The sequence below is a fragment of the Saimiri boliviensis genome, chromosome 4, assembly GCF_048565385.1.
Source record: "Saimiri boliviensis isolate mSaiBol1 chromosome 4, mSaiBol1.pri, whole genome shotgun sequence".
NCBI lineage: Eukaryota > Metazoa > Chordata > Mammalia > Primates > Cebidae > Saimiri > Saimiri boliviensis.
This window is the reverse complement of record NC_133452.1, coordinates 60026230-60050781: the sequence shown is the minus strand read 5'-3', so window position 1 is coordinate 60050781 and position 24552 is coordinate 60026230. Positions and strand designations below refer to the sequence as shown.

At 40.6% G+C, this 24552-nt stretch overlaps 1 protein-coding gene across 1 annotated transcript in view; it reads right to left on the bottom strand.

The window, feature by feature from the left end:
• AK9 (adenylate kinase 9) overlaps positions 1-24552 on the bottom strand; it is a 198308-nt gene that overhangs the window by 4308 nt on the left and 169448 nt on the right. The window contains exons 30-38 of the mRNA XM_074397611.1: positions 19015-19227; positions 18442-18660; positions 16501-16714; positions 10750-10951; positions 8275-8421; positions 7950-8170; positions 2246-2442; positions 1019-1188; positions 682-780 (exon numbers count right to left, since the gene is read on the bottom strand). Coding sequence (XP_074253712.1) covers positions 682-780; positions 1019-1188; positions 2246-2442; positions 7950-8170; positions 8275-8421; positions 10750-10951; positions 16501-16714; positions 18442-18660; positions 19015-19227 — 1682 coding nt within the window. The remainder of the gene's footprint in view (positions 1-681; positions 781-1018; positions 1189-2245; positions 2443-7949; positions 8171-8274; positions 8422-10749; positions 10952-16500; positions 16715-18441; positions 18661-19014; positions 19228-24552) is intronic.

Below are 24552 nucleotides of genomic sequence, written 5' to 3'. Positions count from 1 at the left end.
AGAGCAAATTTGATTCTTACACTAACCTCACTTAAAATCAGTCAATGTGCTCAGATTGCCTTCAGGATCACTATGAGGACACAAACCATGTATATCATGTGAGTCCATGAAACCGCAAATGCTTCATGGTGGTCTTACTTGACCTCCTGCACTCTGACCCTGCCCCCCACCTCCAGCCTCGCCTTCACTTGGTCCCCTCTCCACATCGCATCCAGCTATGCTGAAGTTCCTGCAGCTCAGGAAGACCCTAGGCCAGGTTTGTTGTTGGTCCCTCTGCTTGGAACATGTCCCTCTTTCCCTTCGACTTGCCAATTCCCACTCCTTATCCTAATCTTACACCAACACAGAATTTAGTTAGACCTGGTAGTCTTGCCTCCAACCCATGATCCACACTTTAGTAGCAGTCTGACTCCAGAGAAAATTTGATTCTGATTCTTTGGTCTGATTCCAGGCATTTCCCCACCCTAAAGGCCATCCCATTCTATAATTATCGGGCACTCAAAGTCCATCTTACCCTGGATAGCTTTGGGTAAGGGACCAGTCCCTGGAACAGGGACCAGTCCTTGTTCACACACACACACACACACACACACACACACACACCCCTCCCCAATTCCCAGAATGTTGCATGCAACACAGAAAATTTTCAGTTAATATCCATGATTTAGTGAATAGTCTCACCTCAAAAATTTCTGGAGTTTTTCTTTATTCTCACAAATATATATACGATTACGATATTCTAAAGCACAGTTAATGCTACCAGGTACTAGGGCTTCATATCTGGAAGACCAAAAAACAAAACAAAACAAAACCTCTATTGAATAATTAATGTGCAGTATTGTATAAATTGAATTTCAAAAGTATTTTTATCTTTCTACCTATGTAGCTCAAGAAAGAAAAAGAATATTTTTCCAATTAAGTAAGAGCGACCTTTTGACCAAAATGTTAAGATTGTTGAATGAAGCACTTCTTCGGAGTGGCAATATCATTCTATACTTCCACGAAGGCCAGGACTTACCTTTGTTTTCCCTCCTGATAGGTCACTGGACAGTATCCCTGGAGCTCTGCACACTTAGGGAATCGACTCTTCAGCCCTGACAGAGTCAGCCGTTTGGGGATCATGTCAGGAGATGGGAGAGGATGAGGTGCTAAGGGAGGCACGTACAATTCTGGGTTTTCCAAGAATTTCTATTAAAAAAGAATTTTAGTAGCAAGATGATTTAAACCAGGAATGCTATGCCAATCAGAAGGCCACTGAGGCTCTCCTGCACCCTCCCCATTTTTAGTAGCAGCATTCTGCTGTTCCTCAAACTGTGAGAACCTCTTCTCTGAATGGAAGTTCCCTATAGGAATATTCCCAAGTGATCACATCCAAGGTTTATCCTCATCTCAGTCGCTCATTCATTCATTCCTACAAAAATTACTTGTGCTCCTGCTATACGACTGGCACTGGAGAGAGCAGGCCCCTGCCAGCCCGTCTTCCTGTCCTGCTGTGTAATTAACAGGTTGGGTGCCTTTGGCAGGTGAGTTAACTTCTCCAGCTTCAGGAATCGCTTTGTAAAATGGAGGGGGACCAGATACATGGCCTTTAATGTCACTTCCAGTTTTAAAAATTCTATGATTACCTAAGCAGGAAGAAATAAATATCTCCTAATAAAGGGAATAACAATGCTAATTCTCCAAGGAAATAAAATGCTCAGAGGCATCTGATTTGTTTTCATTATTTTCAACTACAAATCTTTTAAAATCATCAAATTATGGACATTATGAGAAGAATTCCATATTCTACTCCACTAAGCAGAAATATAAGGTATATAAAGAGGTCTAGTGATAGAAAAAAAAAATAAAGCGCAGGAGGCATATATCAGCTCTTGCTTCATTTCTATTGACTCTGATTCCCTTCGGCAACCCTGGGAGCTGAATCCCCTGGATACCCTGTGGGTTGAGCCCTTGGTGTTCAGCATCTCTTCCATTGATGGGGCTCACTGTTGGCTCTCCCTGCCTGTTAGGCTGGCCCAGGCCAACGGCCCATCATTGACCCTGGACTCTTGCAGTGTTTCAAAATATGTCCTGGGATGCAGTTTTGGAGCTTAGCACTGAGTTGCCTCACTGGTCCCAGAGTCACAGGTTCCAGTAATGGGGCCCCTGGTTCCACGTTTCTGGGCACCTATCCCTTCCTATTGATGAATTTGAATATAAGACATTTTTTTCCTTAGTAAATATTTGGAGTTAGAGACAAACTTACATTCAGTTTTTCCTGAGAACTCATTTTATAGTAGTGCCCTCTGAACTCTGCTGCAAATTCCAAGGAGTCAGTTGCAGAGCAGTCAAATAATTCCTGGGATTCTGCCAGGCTGACAGGACAGAACTGTCCAAATTCTCCCAGGCGAGAAAGCAGCTCTTGAGGTGTGATACATAACTTATCAATGCAGGCAGCTTTTCCTATTATTAACATATTAACTATTATTATGTATACATTTTTCATAGAAAACACAATGATTTTAAAATTAAAATAATTTTAATTACACAGCACTCTGCAAATACATACACATTATAAAATTCCAAACAACAGAATAAAAAGTAAAAGTTGGCCAGGCATGGTGGCTCATGCTTGTAAACCAAGCACTTTGGAGGCCAAGGCAGGCGGATCACCTGAGGTCGGGAGTTCAAGACCAGCCTGACCAACATGGTGAAACCCTGTCTTAAAAAAAAAAAAAAAGTAAAAGTAAAAGTAAAAGTTACTATTCACATCTCCATCATGTCAATCCAATACTTAACCTGAGAGGTAGTCATCACTGTTGGATTTGTATCTTTTGCAGTCTTTTTTCTATACATCAACATATGTACTTTTTTTGGTATGTAGTATGCTTGTGCCACCATACTATAAACATTATTCTGCAACTTGCTTTTATCAGTCAGTTATGGTCTTTGAAATCTTTTCTTATAAGTTTATACAATTTACCTAATTATTTTTTTTTTTCCCTTAAGATGGAGTCTCGCTTTGTTGTCCAGGCTGGAGTGCAGTGGTGCGATCTTGGCACACTGCAACCTCCACCTCCCAGGTTCAAGTGATTCTTGTGCCTCAGACTCCCAGGCATATTTTATTAGCTATCCTTTTACCATGGAAAAGTCTTACCTTTTTTTAAAGATTATGCCTAGGAAGGACCCAAATTAACTATAAAATTATGAAGCATAAATCATGGTGTTTTTTGTTAGGATAGAAATGATCTATCTAAATATACTATTACAGAACTGTAATCCCTCATCTAAAACACTTGGGGCCAGATATGTTGGATAATTCAGAATATTTTAGATTTTAGAAGTACATTGTACTCAGCCAGATGTGGTGGCTCACGCCTATAATCGCAGCACTTTGGGAGGCTGAGGTGGATGGATTGATTGAGCCCAGAAGTTCAAGACCAGCTTGGGCAAAGACTACAAAGACTACAAAATTTAGCCTATTGTAGTGGCACATGCCTGTCTCTACAAAGACTACAAAAATTAGTGTATTGTGGTGGCACATGCCTGTAGTCCCAGCTCCTCAAGAGGCTGAAGTGGGAGGATCTCTTGAGCTCGAGAGGTGGAGGCTGCATTAAGCCACTGCACTCCAGCCTGGGCAAGAGTGAGACCCTGTCTTGAAAAGAGAGTATGGGAGAGGAGTGGAGGAGAGGGGAGAGGTACATCACATTCTCACAGAACCTGGAGCAGCACCCTGTAATCTATAAGATGATATTTCCCCAACCAAATAGGATGACCCTTTCCCACTTACGGGATTTCATAAAAAGACTGTAAATAGCCATATGTCAGCTCATGTCAAGTTCTTTCCTCAAATGATTTGTAAATAAACTTGAGATTTTTAGAGGTTTTTGGATTTTGGAATCTCAGGCCAGAGGTGTGGAACTGTGTCATGTCACATGACTTACTGCCTCACTGATCTACCTGCCTTTACTGGGACGGAGGGTGTGAGGGTCCAGGAGATGATGTTCCCTGATACCAACTACCATTTCCATCTCTTCAAAAGGCCAGATGTAATTCTGAAAAGGAGATGGTTGGGAAACCATGCCCAAAGAGATTTCTGTTATGCAATCTCTCCACAATTTTGCTTTTAAACAGGGAGTCGGGGAGGGGGAACGGAACATACACAAAATGAAGGAATCTTTATTAACTGGCATTCCTTTAAGCAATCACAGCCCTCCTTCAATAAGGCAGACATTTAAAACCATTGGCTTATTGCCTCTGATCCTCCATTCATCTCTTGAAAGCAAAGAATTATCAGTGTGGCATCAGCACTACTCCCAACAAGGTCTTTAGGACATAAACTGATAAAGTTACAGTATTTTCCAAATGGTAGCATCAGAGACTTATCAGAGTCAACAGAGATCAATTAGAAACCCCAACTCGTGGCTCATGCCTGTAATTCCAGCACTTTGAGAGGCCAACGCGGGTGGATCATGAGGTCAGGAGATCGAGACTATCCTGGCCAACATGGTGAAACCCTGTCTCTACTAAAAATACAAAAATTGGCCAGGTGTGGTGGTGCATGCCTGTAATCCCAGCTATTTGGGAAGCTGAGGCAAGAGGATTGCTTGAACCCAGGAGGTGGAGGTTGCAGTGAGCTGAGAGTACACCACTGCACTCCAGTATGGGCAACAGAGATTTCATCTCAAAAAAAAAAAAAAAAAAAAAAAAAGAGACCCCAACTTGACTTCTGAGTCCCAGAAGAAAGGACATCAGCCATTAATGAATCCTGACCTTATCATTAGGTTCTGGTCTTCTCTGAAGAGCTGAGAGCCAGCTGGGTGGGATCTCCTGAATATCTTTGTGCCTCTTGCACAGAGTTAACAGAAGGCTTTCTAGGGGAGCATTATTGGCCTTAAAACAAAGTGTCTTTGAACTTTACCATACCTTACCACATAAAATTATTGTTATTTAACATTCCCAACTGCCTGATTAATCTGAACATAAATCTGATTGTGAATGCCGTCACCGTATCATCATATCGTGTGTATTGCTGGAAGCCACAGGGTGGTCTGATCTTACGTGACTCTAGTGGTATTCTTGATCCCTGCCTTATGGTGTTCATGTCTTTGTATAATCTCCTCCCCCATGTGTGGAGTGGACTGAGTAACCTGCTTCTAATAAAAAGAATATAGCAAAAGTGAGGGGATGTCACTTCGAAGATTAGTTTACCATTATAGCCTGAATTATGTTTCCCAAAAAGATATGTTGAAGTACCCCCAATACCTATGAATATGACCTTATTCGGAAATAGGGTTAGAGAAATACACGCAGACAGATACGGAAATGAGAATGACATGTGAAGACACAAAGACACATACATAGAGAATGCCGTGTGATGACAGAGGCAGAGGCTGGAGTGATGTGTCTATAAGCCCAGGAATGCCGAGGATTGCTGGCAACACTGGAAATTAAGAGAAAGGCATGGAATACATCCTCCCCAGAACCTTCAGACAGAGCACGGCCCTGCCAACACCTTGATTTTGGACTTCTAGTCACCAAAACTGTGAGACAACACATTTTTGTTGTTTAAGCCACACAGTTTGTGGCAGTTTGTTACAGCAGCCCTAAGTAAAACGATTACAAAGGATGGACACTCTTTCTTGCCTTTTCAGGTTGTTCACTTGATAAAGAAAGCTGCCATTTTGAAGAGGTTCACATGGCAAGGAACCGAGGGTGGCCTCTGGCCAATAGCAGCCAGCAAGGAACTGAGGTCCTCGGTCCAGTAACACTCAAGGAACAGAATCTTAACGACGTCACGCTCGTGAGCATGGCAGTGGGCTCTTTCCCAGTTAAACCTTCAGAAAAGACTGACACCTTAACTGTAGCCTTGTGAGAGACTACCCAGCTAAACTGTGTCCAGATTTCTGACCCATAGAAACTCTGCATGTATGTGTGTGTGTGTGATTTTCAGTTGCTAAGTTTTGCACTAATTTGTTACACAACAATAGATGACAAATACACTATTCTGTCTATTGCTTATGACACAGATGAAAAGGCTAAGAAGCCCCAATATTAATTTTCTACAAAGAATATTATACTACTATGATACTATAGTGGTACTATAATATTTAATACTATGGTACAATAATATATAGCATTATTAAGGTATATAGTATTATCATATAAAATATATTATACTATGTGGTGCTATAGTATTCTAATACTATCTATTCCTAGGTTGCTCTTTAGCTTACATGTACTAAATCTCACCAATCCTGACAGAGTAATTTAGGATCATGTGACTTCAAGTCTCAAAAGACACCCAAATGTCTCTTTTTCTAATTATTGGGATACTCTTGATGACACCTGGCAATGTCTATGTACCCTCTTCTGGAATGTGGCAGGAGAAATCTCTTTAATCCTCTATCCCCAGCCTTGCACCATCTCATTGATCAGAGTCAACCTTGGCCTCCTGGTAGGGGAGGATCATTTGAACAGTATACAAAGGAAGCAGAGCATGAACAAATCAAAACTAAATTCAAACAATCAGGTACAGGCTAGATGATCAGGTGGGCAGCGAAGCAGAAGAGAACAGGCCAACTTCACTGAGATGAAACTGTTTGTGGCAGAGGCAGGCACTGCAATCATGTAGTGGATCTTCAGTTCCCTCTGCAGGGCTGACACACTCATCCCACAGCTGCTGGGCATCATGGCGCTGATGGCTCACAGCCGGACTGGAAATTGCCCCTTTGTCATGGTTTATATAAGTTATACTCCCTCCCGGGATGGCCTGCGGTCAACGACAGGCCAATGTGGGGGTGGAGAGGATACAAAGCCTGGACCCTCCCCTCACTTTGGGGACATTTTGAAGGTCTATCCCAACACCAGTGGTTCCCCAGGATCTGCTGAGGGCTTCTGCTCCCACCATCCTGCAGGTTAGCTTCCCCTCTCTGCCCAATTTGACCATCCTGACTTGTCCACAGGTGATATCTCCTGATTAGAGTTGCCGGATAAAATGAAGGATGCTACTGGGCGTGGTGGCTCACACCTATAAACTCAGCTGAGTTTATAGGCATGAAGACAGCTGGGAGGCTGAGGTGCAAGGCTCGCTTGAAGCCGGGAGTTTGAGACCAGCCTGGGAAACAAAGTAAGACTGCACCCCCCAATCTCTATAAAAACATTTTAATGTGCAAGTTTAGTTTTCTTATGGACTCAACATTTGCATCATACTATAATAGTGTAAATAGTAAAAATAATTTTAATTCTAGATCCCTAAATAAAATTTTGCCTAATATCACTTTGCAATCATGGCCCCATATAACTACTCCACACATTCTGAAAAATAGCTTCTTACTATGCCAAATACTATACACCATTTTAGTAATAGATCATGTATTAATTTTATGTCCTAGATTCACACAGGTATTCAATAAATGATAGCTTGGGTAGCAGCAGTCATTTATTAGAGCAAACATGCCCACGTGTCATAGTCTATTTTGGCTGCTATAACCAAATGCTACAGACTGGGTAACTAACAAACAACAGGGATTTAGTGCTCACAGTTTTGGAGACTGGGAAATCCAGAATCAAAGTACCAGAAAATTTAGTGTCTGGTGAGGCACTGTTCCTCATAGATGGTGCTCTCTTGCTGTATTCTCACGTGGAAGGGACAAACAGGCTCCCTCAAACCTCTTTTATAAGGGTACTAGTCACATTCTTGAGGGCAAGTCCTCAACCTAATCACTTCCTAAAGGCCTTACCTCTTAATACTATTACTCTGGGGATTCAGTTTCAGCATATGAATTTTAGATGATACAAATATTCAGACCATAGCATCACAATAATTGGATAATACTATACATATAAAATATTGATTAAGTCATGCCTGACTCATGTTCAAATTGAATGAATTATATTAACATGAGTTACATGAGTCAGGCATGTTTACACTTTAATATTTTATTCTACTTTAAAAAATGTTTTCTTACCTGCTTTTATTCTTTCCAGGTATATCTGCATGTATTTATTCACCATTTGAACATTCTTAACAACTTCATTCCTTACCCACCATTTGCTGTGAAATCCATCAATCACATACCAGTTCTGATGCTGTTCTTGATAATATTGCCTAATCTCACCAATATTTTTGCGGTACTTCACATTCTTGACAGCTATAATTTGTGCACTATTGTGCAATGGATAAGGCAACCTAATAGAGAAACAGAAGGAATGGAAAAAGCCATTAAAAAATACTCCCCCCCACCGCATTATTAAAGTTTATTCCTTTTTTGTTGGCTTCATCGTGTACATTACCTTTGTTCATTTTCTTTTTCTAGGAGCAATCTTTTGAAAATCTCCTTGGAAGGCACACTCAATTCAAAGATGACCATGGGAATGATTGACCTGGCTTCCAAAAGATTCATTTGATGTTTAGTTACAGGATATCCATCAATGACAACACTAACAAGGAAAAACATGAAAATAAAAAATTCTACATTTCTTTTTCTCTCATACTTCTTGTCTTCTCTTTATTAGTAGCCCCATGCTTTTCTTTACATTACTCAATTTATCTTCCGCATGCTTTGCCTTCTTCATTTCTACATCTTTAATCTCAGTCAGGCCAAGAGCCATGAGGTGGGCAGGACACATCCAAACACAGTTCAGAAGGTGGGGAGAGAGCTCTGAATTTCTACACTCAGCTTGCTGAAGATGGATTTTGGCAGAATTTGAGAGAAAACACTCACAGTACCTTGAACATTGTGTTCAATTGGTGCTATTAATTTAAACATGAAAGAGTATAGGCTTTAGAGGCAGATAACTTTAGATTTAAAACTCTGTTTGAACTTCTGAGAGGAAATTATATTTAGCTCTTAGAGTTTTGTTAAAGATTGGAGATCAGGTATGTAAAGCAACTAGAGTAGGGCCTGGTACATATTAGATGCTCAAGAAGTAGTATTTTAGTAAGAGATAAGCCAATATGGAAAAAAAGTGTGTTCTATGCTTGCTTTTTGTAGTAAATGCTCTGTGAGGAGGCTGGGAGCGCAGCTGCGGGAGAGTTGGTAAGAGTGGCCCTATATTATTTGGGTGGGAATCATTCCATCAGGACCCATGATACATGCCTCTGAGCAGAAATGATAAGGAGAATTTAAACTAGTTCAATAGATTGAGATAATGAGATTGTCACTATCAAACCGAGAGGAGGGGGGAAAAAGGCTGTTTATAGCTTCTAGGAGGAGTGGTCCCCAAGGTCAGGAAACTCCCTGTGAGGTGGGGACAAGCTGAGCATGCTGGCTGATGGTCATAGTAAGCTTGGTTTGGCTTAAGTCACAGGATGCCCTTCCCCAGTGCTTTCTGGCTGTTAAAGCAAATTAAATATGGCTGTACTTCTATATTTGAGTTCTTATAGATGAACCATAACCTAGCTTAATAGTCAGACAAGATTAAAAACCTAACTTAGGAGTATGCGCCTGTAACAGTAACTAAGTCGCGGCCAATCCCAGCAGCCATACTTTAACCAGTCATAGAATGCTAAGTGTTCTAACTATGTGCAAATAAGGCAAACATCAACCTGTAACCAAACCAGTTGTTTGTGTATCTCACTGCCAGTTTCTGTACATCATTTCCCTTTTTTGTCTATAAATATTCTTCCACCATGTGGCTGTGCTGGAGTCTCTATGAATCTGCTGTGATTCTGGGGGCTGCCCAATTTGCAAATTATTCATTGCTTAATTAAACTCCTTTAAATTTAATTTGGTTGGAGTTTTTCTTTGATAACAGCCGAGTCTCTAGGTACTGGCCTCCAATTCCACAGCAGAGGAGATTGTTGGCTAGGCTGGCCTCATAGAGAATGTATGAGGCTGCCATTGTTGTTTATTTAATCAAGAGTAGCTCAACTTCTTTATCCTGTGAAGAGTCACATGAGTGACCCTCAGGATTAGAGAAACTCAGGGTGAATGAGCAGTGATTGTCCTGATATTAATGTGAAATGAAATCTTTTGACTCAACCACAATTGCCTCACTGAGGCCCTTTCTATGCAAAGCTGAACACCAAGGAGGAGTTAACTCAATTTGGGTACGTCCTGGGGCCTTTTCCGGGGATGAAGTCTGACACCTCAGAAGCTGCTCCCCAATAACTGAACTCAGGAGAATTGTTCAATAACATAATTATGGATCACAGACAAAGAAGGGCAAGGAGGCTCCGAATAGAAAACCTTGAGTACATCAGGTGGGTTCTAGGTCAGTGACCTGTGCTCAAGACCAGGGCCTCAGGTTTCACGGGGAGGGCTTTTACTATTGTGTGTGGCTCGTGGCTGTGCTGGAGGAGCAAAGGTGAGGAGAGAAGTGTAAACTGAAGAGACAGCTCAAGTGCATAGCTTTCTTGTCCAAATGCAGTGTTAGGGGTGAGGCACAGCCACCTGTGCAGAGAGCTGCGCCAGAGACTATCTCCATTAGACTAGCACATGGGGGATGGGGGAGGGCCACTTCATCATTTCATGGGGCAGTGAAGTTACATCAGCCTCCTTTGTGAAAGTCTAAGGCTTTTGGACAACTCAGGGGTTGCTGGAGAGAGTGAAGGGGTCTGCCTGCTAATCTGGCATGTGAATACTCAAGCCAAGTTTTTGCTTGACAGAAAATTCAAATATGTAACCATATAGGTGCCCAGAGTTTGAGAGAAGTAGATTACACCCTTTACAAGAGCTTTAAGCTCTATGTTTTTTAAATCACTAGTGAGCAGTTTCTTGAAAGATTTAACTCCCTCTGTACCATCCTCTGACCTCATTCACTTACCCTGCAGTACTGCACACACCTTCCATCAGAGAAAGTTCTAAAGCCTGAATAGCCAGTTCATCAGGTGCTGTCATTCCTTTATGAAGATGCCAATTTAACATAAGTGCCAGCTCTGTTTCTGGGTGATTGTTCAGTACAGAACGCAAAGCTTCTCCTATTGATATACGCTTTAGGCCATATTCACTTGTAATTTTTTTGGCAACTGAAAAACATAAAACTTTTCAATTCAATTAAATTTTTTAGATTCAAGGGAACATGTGCAGCTTTGGTACATGGATATATTGCAGGATGATGAGGTTTGGGCTTCTAATGATCCTGTCCCCCAAGTAGCAAACATAGTGATGGCAATGGCTGCAGGTGCCCAAACCAGGCTGTACACCCAGGCCTCCTACTCTATGGAGCAGGCAGGAGCCCCACCCTCCTGGGCAGGCTACAGTCACCCAAACTGTGGCTGTGGGTCCCAGCCTTTCTGTGCTTTTAAGGCAGCCAGAAACAGGGAGGATCTTCCCTCTTGGGTGCAGCTGCAGCCGCCTGACCCACAGCTGCAGCTCTGGGCCTCCCGCTCCATGGAGTAGACCGGAGCTGGGGACAAGCAGAAACCATGCCCCTTCTGAGTTGGCAGGGTGGGAGCTCCCTGGGTGCAGCTTGGGGAGTTCTCCCAGGCACAGGACCCAGGCATCTCTGCATCTCTGCAGCCTGGATCCTTGGGGTCCCAGGAACCTCCCCACCCTCTGCAGGCTCAGGGGTGTCTCTGCTCCTGCTGCCTGGCCTCACTCTGCTGCTGGCCCTACTCCCATCTCTCAGCAGGGGTTAGGGCCGAGCCCCAGGGGTAATAAATGGCAGTGGTTGGCAGATTGATTCCTGGGCAGAAGGGGGTAGGTCCCCAGTAAGGCCTCACCTTCAGGCCAGGGAGGGCCTGAAGGCTGGGGACCAGGCTGCCAGTCCACAGACATGAGTGGGGACTTGTGGCACCTCTTCCAGGCCTACCCAGGGCCACCCACCAGGTACTTCCTCCCCTCTGAGGTCTGTAAAAGTCCTGGGCTCAGCCAGAGCAGGGCAGAGGATGAGATGAACAGAGGACGAAGAGGGCAGAGAGATGACAGGATGACCAGCGGCAGAGAGGAGTACCATCTCTGCTGATAGCTGGAAATGACAGAACAACCAGTTGCAGAGAGGAGCCACCCTCTCCAGGGCCTCCTCTCTGCTGAGAACTAAACACTGGATGGATGACCTGCCTACACAGAGGGGCCGCCCACTGTGGGTCTCCTCTGAGCTGCTGTAACACTCAATTCATCTTTGTCTTGTTCACCCTTCACTTGTCTGCCTACCTCATTCTTCCTGGATGCAGGACAAGAATTTGGGCAAAGCTGCCACAGCCACAGAAGTTTCCAGCCAGAAAAAATCCAACCCAAAGATCCCATAACAATAGTACCCAATAGGCAGTGAAAAAAACAAAACTCTAAATTTATTTCATTTCATACATTTACCAGTTAATCTTAGTTTTAGACTCTGGCTAATGATATCAACAGGAAGCTATTTTTTACATTTCTCAGTTAAATTTCAAAAATTAAAATTGCCATATTTTATGGAATTAATAACTGTCAAAGGTCAGTCATTATCAGTCCTTTAGGTATGTGGCTGATAGATCTGGTTAATGAGCCAAATCTGTTTTTATTTTTTCCTTAAAAAACAAATTTTAAGGGTTTTCTTTCTTCTGCATGAGGTGGCAAAATTTTCAAGAGCTTTGCAAGTCATCTTATCTGTACTCTTAATATCTGGTAATATGCCCCAAATAGCAATCTAACATCCTTGTTTTACCGAATTGTATCATTCCCCTGTCTGTCTATTGCAGACTCCATGCTGCAATTAGCATAGCATACCCTATATGGTTAGATCTCAGTTAATCCACTAGAAAATAATTTTTAAAATGTATAATGGCACACTTGACATTTTAATAGTGACTTATAGCCTATGAAGAATTTTTCTTTTGTGAGTTTATTTGGTATTTTTAACTATTTCATCAGGTGGGTGGAACGGATACTGAAATCCCAATTTTACAGATGAGGCGAACTGATTTGTCCGAGGTTACATAGATGTTGCCACTGGCTGAAAGAAGACTCATATTGACTTCTCCTAAGTGAGACCACAGACAGGTAAATGGCTTCCAGTAGTTAGTACATGTGGGTGTGCTCTGTTATGTGTACATTCCTTGCCTGAACACTGTGGAGATAGCAGTGGGTGGAGGGTACTCAGAACCCATCTCATCCCCTGAGGACAGTGATTAACTGACCAGAGACCACCGTCAGAACCACCCAACAAAGAAGTTCCTGTGAGAGTCACAGAGCATGTAACCTCAGCTTTGCACAAATGCTGGAACCGCATCTATTTTTTTAAAGTTCTAGCCATAATTAAACTCTCAAATTTGACACCTTGTTTAAAAATCAACCACCATTTCAACAAAAAATGAGATATCAGATAGTCTACATTTTCACCTGTGCATGTAATGTTCTGCTGTCTTAGGCAATATCTGAGATATCAGATAGTCTACATTTTCACCATTGCATGTCAATGTTCTGCTGTCTTCAGAAAATATTGTTATCTTTGTGAACATTTAGGGTATGATTATGTCAGAGGGATGCAAACAAGAGCAACTCCATCTTGAGTAGGGGCTGGATAAATAAGGCTGAGACCTACTGGGACACATGCTCACAGTTAAGGCATTTTAAGTCACAGGATGAGATAAAAGGTCAGCACAAGATACAGGTCATTTTGGACTTCACTGATGAAACAGGTTGTAGTAAAGAAGGTGGCCAAAACCCACCAAAACCACGATGAACACGAGAGTGACTTCTGGTTGTCCTCACTGCAACATTCTCACCAGTACCATGACAGTTTGCAAATGCCATGGCAACATCAAGAAGTTTCTCTGTGTGGTCTAAAAAGGGGAGGCATGCATAATCCACCCCTTGTTTAGCATATTATCAAGAAATAACCATAAAAATGGACAACCAGCAGCCCTCGGGACTGCTCTGTCTACTGAGTAGCCATTTCTTCACCTTCCTAATAAACTTGCTTTCACTGTACTCTATGGACTCACCTTGAATTCTTTCTTGTGCGAGACCCAAGAACCCCTTCTTGGGGTCTGACTCTAGACCCCTTTCCTCTAACAATTATAGACTCTTTTGTCACGTTAAGAACTTTATAAAGCCAAAACAAACTTTTCATCTGAAGAGCTGGAATATAAAACTCCCTTTTACTATTCCTGGTGACAAATTAATCTTTGACCTTATCTCTCTTCTTCATTCTCTATTCAGTCAGTCATTAAGACTTACTGTTTTCCTTGGAAATATATCCTGTATCTGCCCTTTCCATTCTGTTCTCATTGTGACCATCCATTCTTCTTATTGTTATGTCATTTTGAAATACTGCAACCAACCAGATTTTGGACTGTATGCCTTAAAGTCCAAAGTTACACAAAATACTACAGAAATACAGTTTATCGAATGCCTTTCCAGCCATGATTAAGATAATTGATTTATTGTTATTATTTGTTTTGAGATAGGCTTTCACTCTTGCCTAGGCTGGAGTACAGTGGCACAATCATGGCTCACTGTAGCCTCAATTTTCTGAACTCAAAAGTGATCCTCCCACCATAGCCTCCTGAGTAGTTGGGACTACAGGCATGTGCCACCACGCCCAGCTAATGTTTTAATTTTTTTATAGAGATGAGGTCCCACTATGTTGCCCAGGCTGGTCCTGAACTCCTGGGTTCAAGTAATCCTCTCACCTTGGCCTCCCAAAGTGCTGGGTTTACAGGCATGAGCCATTGTAACTAGTTATAAAATATTTTCATATACTTGTTATACTTTACTTAGGATATTTTACTATCATTATGAATATCACTTTGTAATTTCTTGTATTATCTTGGTTAGATTTTGATATTAGGGTCATGTTAATTAAAAAATGGATTTGTACCCTATATGCCTTTTTGACTGTATGAACCATATGCCTTAATAAAAAAGAAAATAAAAATAACTTGGGAAACTGACTCTCTTTCCCCTTGCTATGGGAGACCTTATAAAAATACAGGCATTATCTCTTGAGTTTTTAATTCTTGGAAAATTTGCTGTAGTTTTTGTCTAAAACAATTCGATTCTGGGCCATTTCAGAGTTGGGTTATATTTTCACATAGTCCCATATTTCTTGGAGACTTTGCTCGTTCCTTTTTATCCTTTTTTCTCTAATCTTGTCTTCTTGTTTTATTTCATTGAGTTGGTCTTCGACCTCTGATATCCTTTCTTCTGCTTGATCAATTCGGCTGTTAAAACTTGTGCAAACTTCACGTAGTTCTTTTATTGTGTTTTTCAACTCCATCAATTCACTTATATTCCTCTCTAAATTGTGTATTCTTGTTAACATTTTGTCAAACCTTTTTTCAAAGTTCTTAGTTTCTCTGGATTGTGTTAGAACAAGTTCTTTTAATTCACAGAAGTTTCTTATTATCCACATTTTGAAGCCTGCTTCTGTAATTGGAACACACTCGTTCTCCATCAAGCCTTGTTTGTTGCTGATGAGGAACTGTGATCCCCTGCTGAGGGAGAGGCGTTCTGATCTTGGGTATTCTTAGCCTTTTTTGGCTGTTTTCTTCCCTTCGTTGTAGATTTATCCATGTGGTCTTTATAATTACCGTCTTTGTAATTAGGTTTCTGAGTGGACGTCCAACTTATTGATTCTCAGCGCCGAAATCTGAGCAACCCACTGTGCCGACTAAATCAGCAGCGTTAAGATTGACGGTGCTTTTCTGACTCTGCACCAACGCTCCGAGGCGCCGGCAAAACTGCCTCGCCGGTCACAAGAGTCACGCTGGCGACCCGTGGGGCTCCTTCGCTGGGAATCTCCTGGTGCATGCGCAACAAGAATTCATGTGAAGGTACGGCGTCCTCTCGTTCTTTGCGCTTTCACTGGGAGCTACAATCCCGAGCTGCTAGTGATCAGCCATCTTGGATCTCTCTCCTGTCGGGTTATATTTTCAAATGCCTTCTCTTCGATGGTTATTGATCTATTTAGGTTTTATATTTCTTTTTGAGTCAATCTTGATCGTTGGTTTTCTGAAGAAGTGGCACTGATTTTCAGGGTGAAGTCATCCTCACAGGATTAACAAGAATTCTAGACAGAAATATAGTTATAATAAGCCTGAATTAGGCTATACTTTGACACACGTCTTTGTAAGTGAAAGTCACATAGACTAGTTACTGACCACTGGCATCCGCATCATTCCTGTAAGTAGGATTTCTGATGTTAGACTCACAAGGCTTTTATGAGAGATAGGATCTCTGATGTTAGAATAAGGCTTTTGTTAAAGAACTGCTTAAGTAGAACTTAAATGCTAGCAGAATAGCTGACACCAACCAGTTTAAAGACTGCCACAGAGGAACCGAAACAGTGGGAGAATTCAGTTTCTTCATTTCTCTTTCTAGTGACTTCACCCTACGTTCTTCAACCAATCAATAATTTTTGCACTTCAATTCAGCCTACTCCAAAACTCTTAAAAACCCTAGCCCCAAATTCCTCAGGGAGATTTGAGATTTCCTCCTGTCTTCTTGCTCAGCTGCCCTATGATTAAATGTCTTTTTCTGCTGTAACCCAGTGTCTTGGTGAATTGACCAGCCCTGTGCATTGGGTAATGAATCTATTATAGTTACAAGCAGATTATTTTATGCTTGAGTAAAACAAAGGCAAACATACACTCACCTGTAGTTTTCCCAGATTTTGGAGGCCCCACAATTAGAATCCTAATGGGCACGGTAGGTCTAGGTTTGGGTTGGCGGATATATTTGATTGGGTTCTTCATAAATTTGTCTTTTGTTTCTTTACTAGATAAAAAATAAATATACTGACGATGGATTACGGGATAAATTGGATTCTCTGCATTTTCAACTGGCTTGATTGTTTCTCCTTCACTTAGCTGCAACATACACATAGTCAAATTTGAAAGTTAGTTTGAATTTATATAGCACTTCCCTGAAATATACTTGAAAAAAACAATTTGTAATATAAGAAAAAAAATTTCCTTACAGTATAAGAATATGAATTATAATCAAAGATTAATATTAAACAACTGTGGAAAAGTACACATTCTTTTACACCTATATGTAATCAATGTAATAGTTCTTAATTGGCTTTCATTTTATGACAATTATAGTCCATCTACTTCCTCTATAGTGTGTTTAGTGCATAGTGAATGTGTCTGTCAAAGAGTCTAAGGTCGTTTGCATTTATTCACAGGCAAATTTATCCCCACAAAGAGGTCCATTCCTAAGGTGATGCTATGGATTGAATTGTCTCTCCCTTACATCCTCAATTTCTATTTGAAGCCCTAGCACCCAAAGTGACTGTATTTGAAGACAGAGCCTTTAATAAAGGAGATAATTAAGGTTAAGTGAGGTCAGAAGGATGGAACCTGAATCTAGTAGGACTGGTGTCCTTACAAGAGGAGGAAGAGACATCAGGGTGGGCACATAGAAAAGGCCATGTGAGAACACAGTTTGAAGGCAGCCAACTGCAAGCTAAGGAGAGAGGCCTTGCCTTGTCAGAAAAACCAACCCTGCTGGCATCTTCAACTTTTAACCTTTAGAACTGTGAGAAAATAATTTCTGTTGTTTAAAGCCACCCAGTAGTATTTTGTTATGGCAGCCAGAGATAACTAATACAATTGGGTTCTTGGGTTATCTTTTAGGGGTATACTGGTAGGGCAAATCCCACTGGAGTCTCTTCCATATTTTTGTACAGTTGAAATTCCACTCACATAAATATTAAGAGTTGTCATGAAGGCCGGGTGTGGTGGCTCACGCCTGTAATCCCAGAACTTTGGGAGGCCGAGGAGGGTGGATCACGAGGTCAAGAGATTGAGACCATCCTGGTCAACATGTTGAAATCCCGTCTCTACTAAAAATACAAAAAATCAGCTGGGCATGGTGGTGTGTGCCTGTAATCCCAGCTACTCAGGAGGCTGAGGCAGGAGAATTGCCTGAACCCAGGAGGTGGAGGTTGCAGTGAGCTGAGATCGTGCCATTGCACTCCAGCCTGGGTAACAAGAGCGAAACTCCGTCTCAAAAAAAAAAAAAAAAAAAAGAGTTGTCATGAAAGAGAAAAATACTCATAAAAGGCAGCCTAAGGTGTGAACAGGAATGAAATTGAAGGAGTGGTCCCACATCTTCACACTGGTGATGATGAAGACTGAGCAATTGATCAATGCTAGGTTTGAATAACTTTTTACAGCATTAGATGGGCAAGCATCAGCTATCCCTGGACTTGACATAGTAGGTCTGAAACAGTATGGTAATATTGCCCCTCCCTGAGAGCTACCTCAGGACAGTTGTTACAGATCAATGGTAGTGTCAACACTACTAATCTTGGGCTAGAGTGAAGTTCATGGATGGGAGTAAATGCTAGAGATAAGGGGAAACTCGGGGAGGTGGAGGTGTGTGCTCTATGTTATACAGTTGGTGATAAAAGAAAAGCTGAAAGTTTAATGATTCCACTTTAAATTCCAAAGTATTTTTATAGCTAGATGACACTACTAAACAATGCTTATAATTTTTTAAATTATCCCATGTTTTTCCTTTAAAAAAAAAAGACATACCACAAAAAAATAAAGAAATTACATGGCTTTCAGATGCATTTGCTTATTACCTTTACCGGGTCCCAATAGCCAAATGAACTTATATACTTGTAGGTAAAGGTGAGCATTTTATGGGCGAGGGATGCTGGTATTGGATGACATTTCTCAAAAATGCTTGCACGATTTTCCACCAATGGTTTCAGTTTCGTATTCAATGTATATTGTACAATATGATTTTTCCGAGCTCCATTAATGGAAATTATTGGTATCAAATACCTCTCGAGTTCATCCTGATAAGAAAAATCATAAAACCAAATATATTTAGTGGGAAAAAGGCTGGTAGTACTCAGTCACAGCATGTAGACACTGCTGGTGACTGACTAGTTCAGTCCAAAACACAAATATTTTTCAGCTTCCAAGTGGCTGTGTGTTGGTGACTAAACTTACTCTGACCCTCTGTGGCTTCCACATTGCTCTTAATTTATGGACTTATTACATAATTGTTAAATGGTACTATAAAAGAGAATACAGCCCTAAAATATACATTTTTGAAATGTTTAAAAAAATGGCACGAATCAAATTGCTTTTGTCTGAGTCTCAAATACTACTTTTTGAATTATAAAAAGTGAAGGAAAAGTAATAACCTGCATTATTTGTAAATTATGCATCTCTGCTTCAAATTTTTCTCCCAGTTCACCTCTCAGGCGCTCAATTGCATCAGTTTCCTGTTCTTCATCGTCCTCACCACTCATCTCTTCCTCATTTTTTGGAAACTCTTCTTCAAGGATGTTTTCAATATCATCATCATCTTCTTCAAGGTCTTCCTCACTAATCTCTTCATCATCTCTAACAGAATTCTAAGGAAGAAAACAGTCCCTTTTACTGCATATGTAAAATACGTAACAAAAGACACGATTAACGAATCATCTAGAATACTTTGTAATGGCTTGCTATTGGTTGGTATTTTATGTCAATAATCATCTTGTAAACGCAATAAAATTTTAAATATCTGACAATTTTGGGGGTGCTACAGAACCCTTTTTTGTCATACTGTCAGAATTATTTTTCTGGTTCCTTCTCATTTAGGTAGACTATTTCATTTAATTATTTTTGAATTTATTTTGGAATTGACTGTTTTTTTCTTAAATTTCTTTTTTTCCTTGAGGATGTGACTTTGTGTTTATAGTTGCTTGTAAGTTCTGGGTTCCTTCAGGGGTGAAGCCTCTGTGTGTGATTTCCTTGGTGATAGTCTTTGATGCTGGCTTTCTCAGTTGCTGGCTGTAGCCGCAGTATGCTCAATGTGGAGCGGGTTCACTGTTCTCTGCCTGGCTCCTGGTGTAGGATGTAGCCTCCTACTTCTTTCAAATGGTCTGTGGTTTCTTTTAGTTTTCCTGTTAAGTTCCTATGTTGCTTCTTCAAAAAAAGTTCACAGTGTGAATCTCTACACGCTATTTTGTCTTTCCAAGTTGGGGAGGCATGCTAACACTGCCTCCAATCTGCCATCTTGGAAAAACATTTTTTAAATTTCTTTGGTACTCAGAATTTTAATACTTTTGAGACTCTGGCCCCAAAGTGGTCCCATAAATAAATACAGAGACAAAATATTAAATACTATTTATGTCTATGATTGTCAGAATGTTACATGTTTTTGACGGTCCTCAGGAACAATATTTAACGCAGTACAAAGAGTATAAAACACCAGCTGTCTTAACTGGGGACAAGATGTTTCCTTATCTGTAAAATAAGAATAATAAAAGTACCTACCTCACAGCGTTGCTGGGAGCATTAAATTAGTTAATACCTGCAAAGCCGTTAGGAAAGTGTCTGGCACAAACTAAGTATGTGAATGTTAGCTATTATCATGCTTTTACAGTTATTGTTCTCATTTTGTGTAAAGCAGTGTACAAATAGAATAGCAAATGCTTTTTCAGAGGCTATAGCCTATCTGAGAAAATAAAAATAATACATAAATGATTATTAAAGACCATGACAGGATATTGGTACTAAGTCGTGTTGTGCAGGCTTTGAGTGCTATAGTTCACTTTGCACAAAACTGAGCCCTATAACAATTATCCTCCTGCACTACCTCCACACTGTTCTCCCTTCAGTATTCCTTGTTTCAGTTGGAGAACTGCCCTCCAGCCTGAAACCTGGGAGTTATCTAGACTCCCAGGATGAGAGTCCTGGATGGGCAGGGATGGAGGGTTACGAAGGACTGTAATCCTAAATAATACTCAACATTCCCTCCCTTGCGGCCCCTCTCCACTGTTTGCCTTCACATTGTCTCTAGCCTGCAATCTTCTGATTAGCTGGCTATTTCCTAATCTTTCTAAATGACCAGGCCACTGGTCCTGTGAAAAGTGCCTGGAGCTGGGACTTGGGCTTGTGAGTGCAGGGAGGAAGATGAGAGCACAAGGAACCATTCCTGCTCCTGCCCAAGCTCCCCTTTCTCCAAAAGGAGCTCGGCTATGGTGCATGGTTTTCTTAATTTTAATTTTATTATTATTATAATAATTTAAGTTCTGGGGCACATGTGCAGAAGGTGAAGGTTTGTTACATAGGTATACACATGCCATGGTAGTTTGCTGCATCCATCGCCCCATCATCTAAGTTAGGTATTTCTCCTAACGCTATGCCTCCCCTAGGCCCCCACCCCTCTTCAGTTTTCAAGTATTTTGTCTCCAATATTATTATATTTATATCCCTGTCCTGTAATTGGAGTTCAAAGTATTTGGTGCTTCATGTAGAAATTGATTCTAAACATTAAAAGCAAATAAATAGCATTTGATTGATTCTGAAAATGGAGATCCAATAAACAGCACCTGCTGTGTTAAATTATGTAACCCTTATTCACTACAGCTGCAGTTAGTAATACAGGGAACACAATTCTATATCAAGAAACTTGCACTATTCTAAGTAGAATATTTCTAGTATCAAGGCTAAACACCATTTTTTCTTCTTATTCAAAATCATGGTATATTTACATTTGCCCAATATTTGAATAATGCTCTTATTGTCTCTCCCCACCCCCATATATCTAGGGTGTTTTGTTTGTTTGTTTTATTGCGCTTTTGTGAGCAGAGGCAGCATTATTCACCATATCAATTGGCTACTCTATTCAGGAAAAATATAAAAAAGGCTAATTTTCAAAGACCTTAAGTATCTGAAAATTTTTCCATTTCATTTTCCTACATTATAAGCAGTTTGGCTAGGTACAGAATTCTAGGCTAAAAACCATTCTTACTTAGAATTTTGCGAGCATTGTCTTTGTTTTCTACTATCCAGTATTGTTAGTTAGAAGACTCACACAAATTGTACCCTTATTCCTTTGTAGATATCCTTTAAAATTTTTAGAAACAGGTAGGAGCTTCTCTTTATACCCACCAACCTCAAATTTCATAAGGTTGTGTCTAGTGCACATCTCTTTTCATTTATTCTGCTTGACATTCCATGGGCCCTTTCAATTTTTTTTTTTGACGGAGTTTCGCTCTTGTTACCCAGGCTGGAGTGCAATGGCGCGATCTCGGCTCACCGCAACCTCCGTCTCCTGGGTTCAAGCAATTCTCCTGCCTCAGCCTCCCGAGTAGCTGGGATTACAGGCATTCGCCACCACGCCCAGCTAATTTTTGTATTTTTAGTAGAGACGGGGTTTCACCACGTTGACTAGGATGGTCTCGATCTCTTGACCTCGTGATCCACCTGTCTCAGCCTCCCAAAGTGCTGGGATTATAGGCGTGAGCCACCGCACCCAGCCCGGGCCCTTTCAATTTGAAGACCTCCTCCTCTCTTCAATACTGGAACTTTTCTTCTAATATTTCTTTGATTATTTTCTCCTTTATTTTCTGTTCCCACTGTTTTGAAATGCATATTGGATGTTGACCTTCTTGGATTGACCTCATAGATATTCAGTTTTTTCTTTCATATTTCCTATCTATTGCATTTTGTTTTATACTTGAGAAACTTCTTTGTCTTTTCCTTTTTTTTCAATTTAACTTTTAACTATTTTAGTTTTCATGAACTCTTTTTTGTTCTCTGACTTTTTGTAGCATCTTCCTCCTGTTTTATGGATACATGTTTCTTCTTGAATTTTCTGAGAGAAAGTGAAATTATTTTAATGTTTAATGATGTTTCCTGGGTTGTCCATTTGCTCTATGGTCAATTGCTCTGCTTGTTTATGTTGGTTTTTCCTTTTGTTGGTGATTTCCCTCAAGTATATGGTAACCCTTGGTTGGCTATTCATTTTTATGAATGAAGGATTAAATTGACCAGTTCAGAGCAACTGCATGCTGCCTGTATATGAGCAGGTACAGGTAATATTGTATCACACTTCTATTTAAGATGTGAAGATGAGAAGATGCAGGAAGCCTGGACCTTGCCTCAAATAATGGAAGGTATCAACCAACATTCTGTGGATCTAGAATCTTCTAAACACTTAATATCATTCCTTTAGAAATTATTTACCTTTTTTTCTTTGTAGGGCAAATGTCACCCTTTTTCTTATGGGGCTGGTAGAGGTGACCTTATAGAATTTTTCTGCAATTTACCCTCTTAGATTTTCTAGATATTCAAATTATATACAAATAATGAGATTTATTCTTACTTTTTAATATGTATGCTATTTCTTTTCCTTACTTTGCTTTGGCTCACACCTACAGTACAATGTTGATTTTAAAAAATCCTAAAAATCTTCACAATAGACCAACTAAGAGACTCACAGTTTAATTCTTCCTAGGGGGAAAGAAAAGCTTTCACTTTTTTTTTTTTTTTTGGAAATGGTAGTTTAATCTTGTAGAACAGTGTTGTTTTCCCTGAAATCATGCATCTCTTAGTCCTCAAGTTGGAAGATGCATATTCTAAACTTCATGGTCTCAAAGATCTGCCTCAGATATGAAGAAATAAGTGTATTTAATCTCTAGCAGATAATCATAAACTATAAACAACACTCCTTTCTATAATTTTTGTCTTGCTCCAGAAGTCTCTGGAGAAAGAAAAGCAGATTTTTGAAGAGTAGTCAAAATTTGGAGGAAGAAATTGGCATATGGTGAGTTTTTTAATTTTGTGCATTTGCCCCGGGGGAGTTTCAGAGTGGTGGTGGTTCAGTGTGACTAAAACTTTTGTAGAAAGCCAACTAACTTTCTGGATGGAGCAACCAGAGAACGGAGCCATATCCAGGGCCACTGGAGAGTAAGGATAAATGCCAGAGATGAGAGAGCCAGAGAAGGGAATACCAAAGTCAATTTGTCCAAGACTCTGGCTAGCCTGTGAACCATGTACATATTGGCAGTTCAAGAACAGTATACATGGAGCTTCCATTCACTGCAGGCATGACAGAATTTTAAATTTTATCTTAGCAAGTTCGTTGTCTGCTAAAACAAACATCAGTTCTTTTTGGAGGTATATAACAAAATCCAGAATCCCCACAATATAACATTTACAATTCTAGAATATAATCCAAAGTTACTCAAAATATGAAGAATCATGAAAATTTGACCCATCCTCATGAAGAAAGATAATAACAGAATAGCCCAGGCGTTAGAATCACCAAACAAGAACTTTCTTTTTATTTATTTATTTATTTTATTGCATTTTAGGTTTTGGGGCACATGTGAAGAACATGCAAGATTGTTGCATAGGTACACACATGGCAGTGTGGTTTACTGCCTTCTGTCCCCTCACCTGTATCTGTCATTTCTCTCCATGCTATCTCTTCCCACCTCCCCACCCCCCGTCCCTCCCCCATTTCCCCCCAACGGACCCCAGTGTGTAGTGCTCCCCTCCCTGTGTCCATGTGTTCTCATTGTTCAACACCCGCCTATGAGTGAGAATATGCGGTGTTTGATTTTCTGCTCTTGTGTCAGTTTGCTGAGAATGATGGTTTCCAGGTTCATACATGTCCCTACAAAGGACGTGAACTCATCGTTTTTGATGGCTGCGTAATATTCCATGGTGTATATGTACCACATTTTCCCTATCCAGTCTATCATCGTTGGGCATTTGGGTTGGTTCCAGGTCTTTGCTATTGTAAACAGTGCTGCAATGAACATTCGTGTGCACGTGTCCTTACAGTAGAATGATTTATAATCCTTTGGATATATACCCAGTAATGGGATTGCTGGGTCAAATGGGATTTCTATTTTTAGGTCCTTGAGGAATCGCCACACTGTCTTCCACAATGGTTGAAT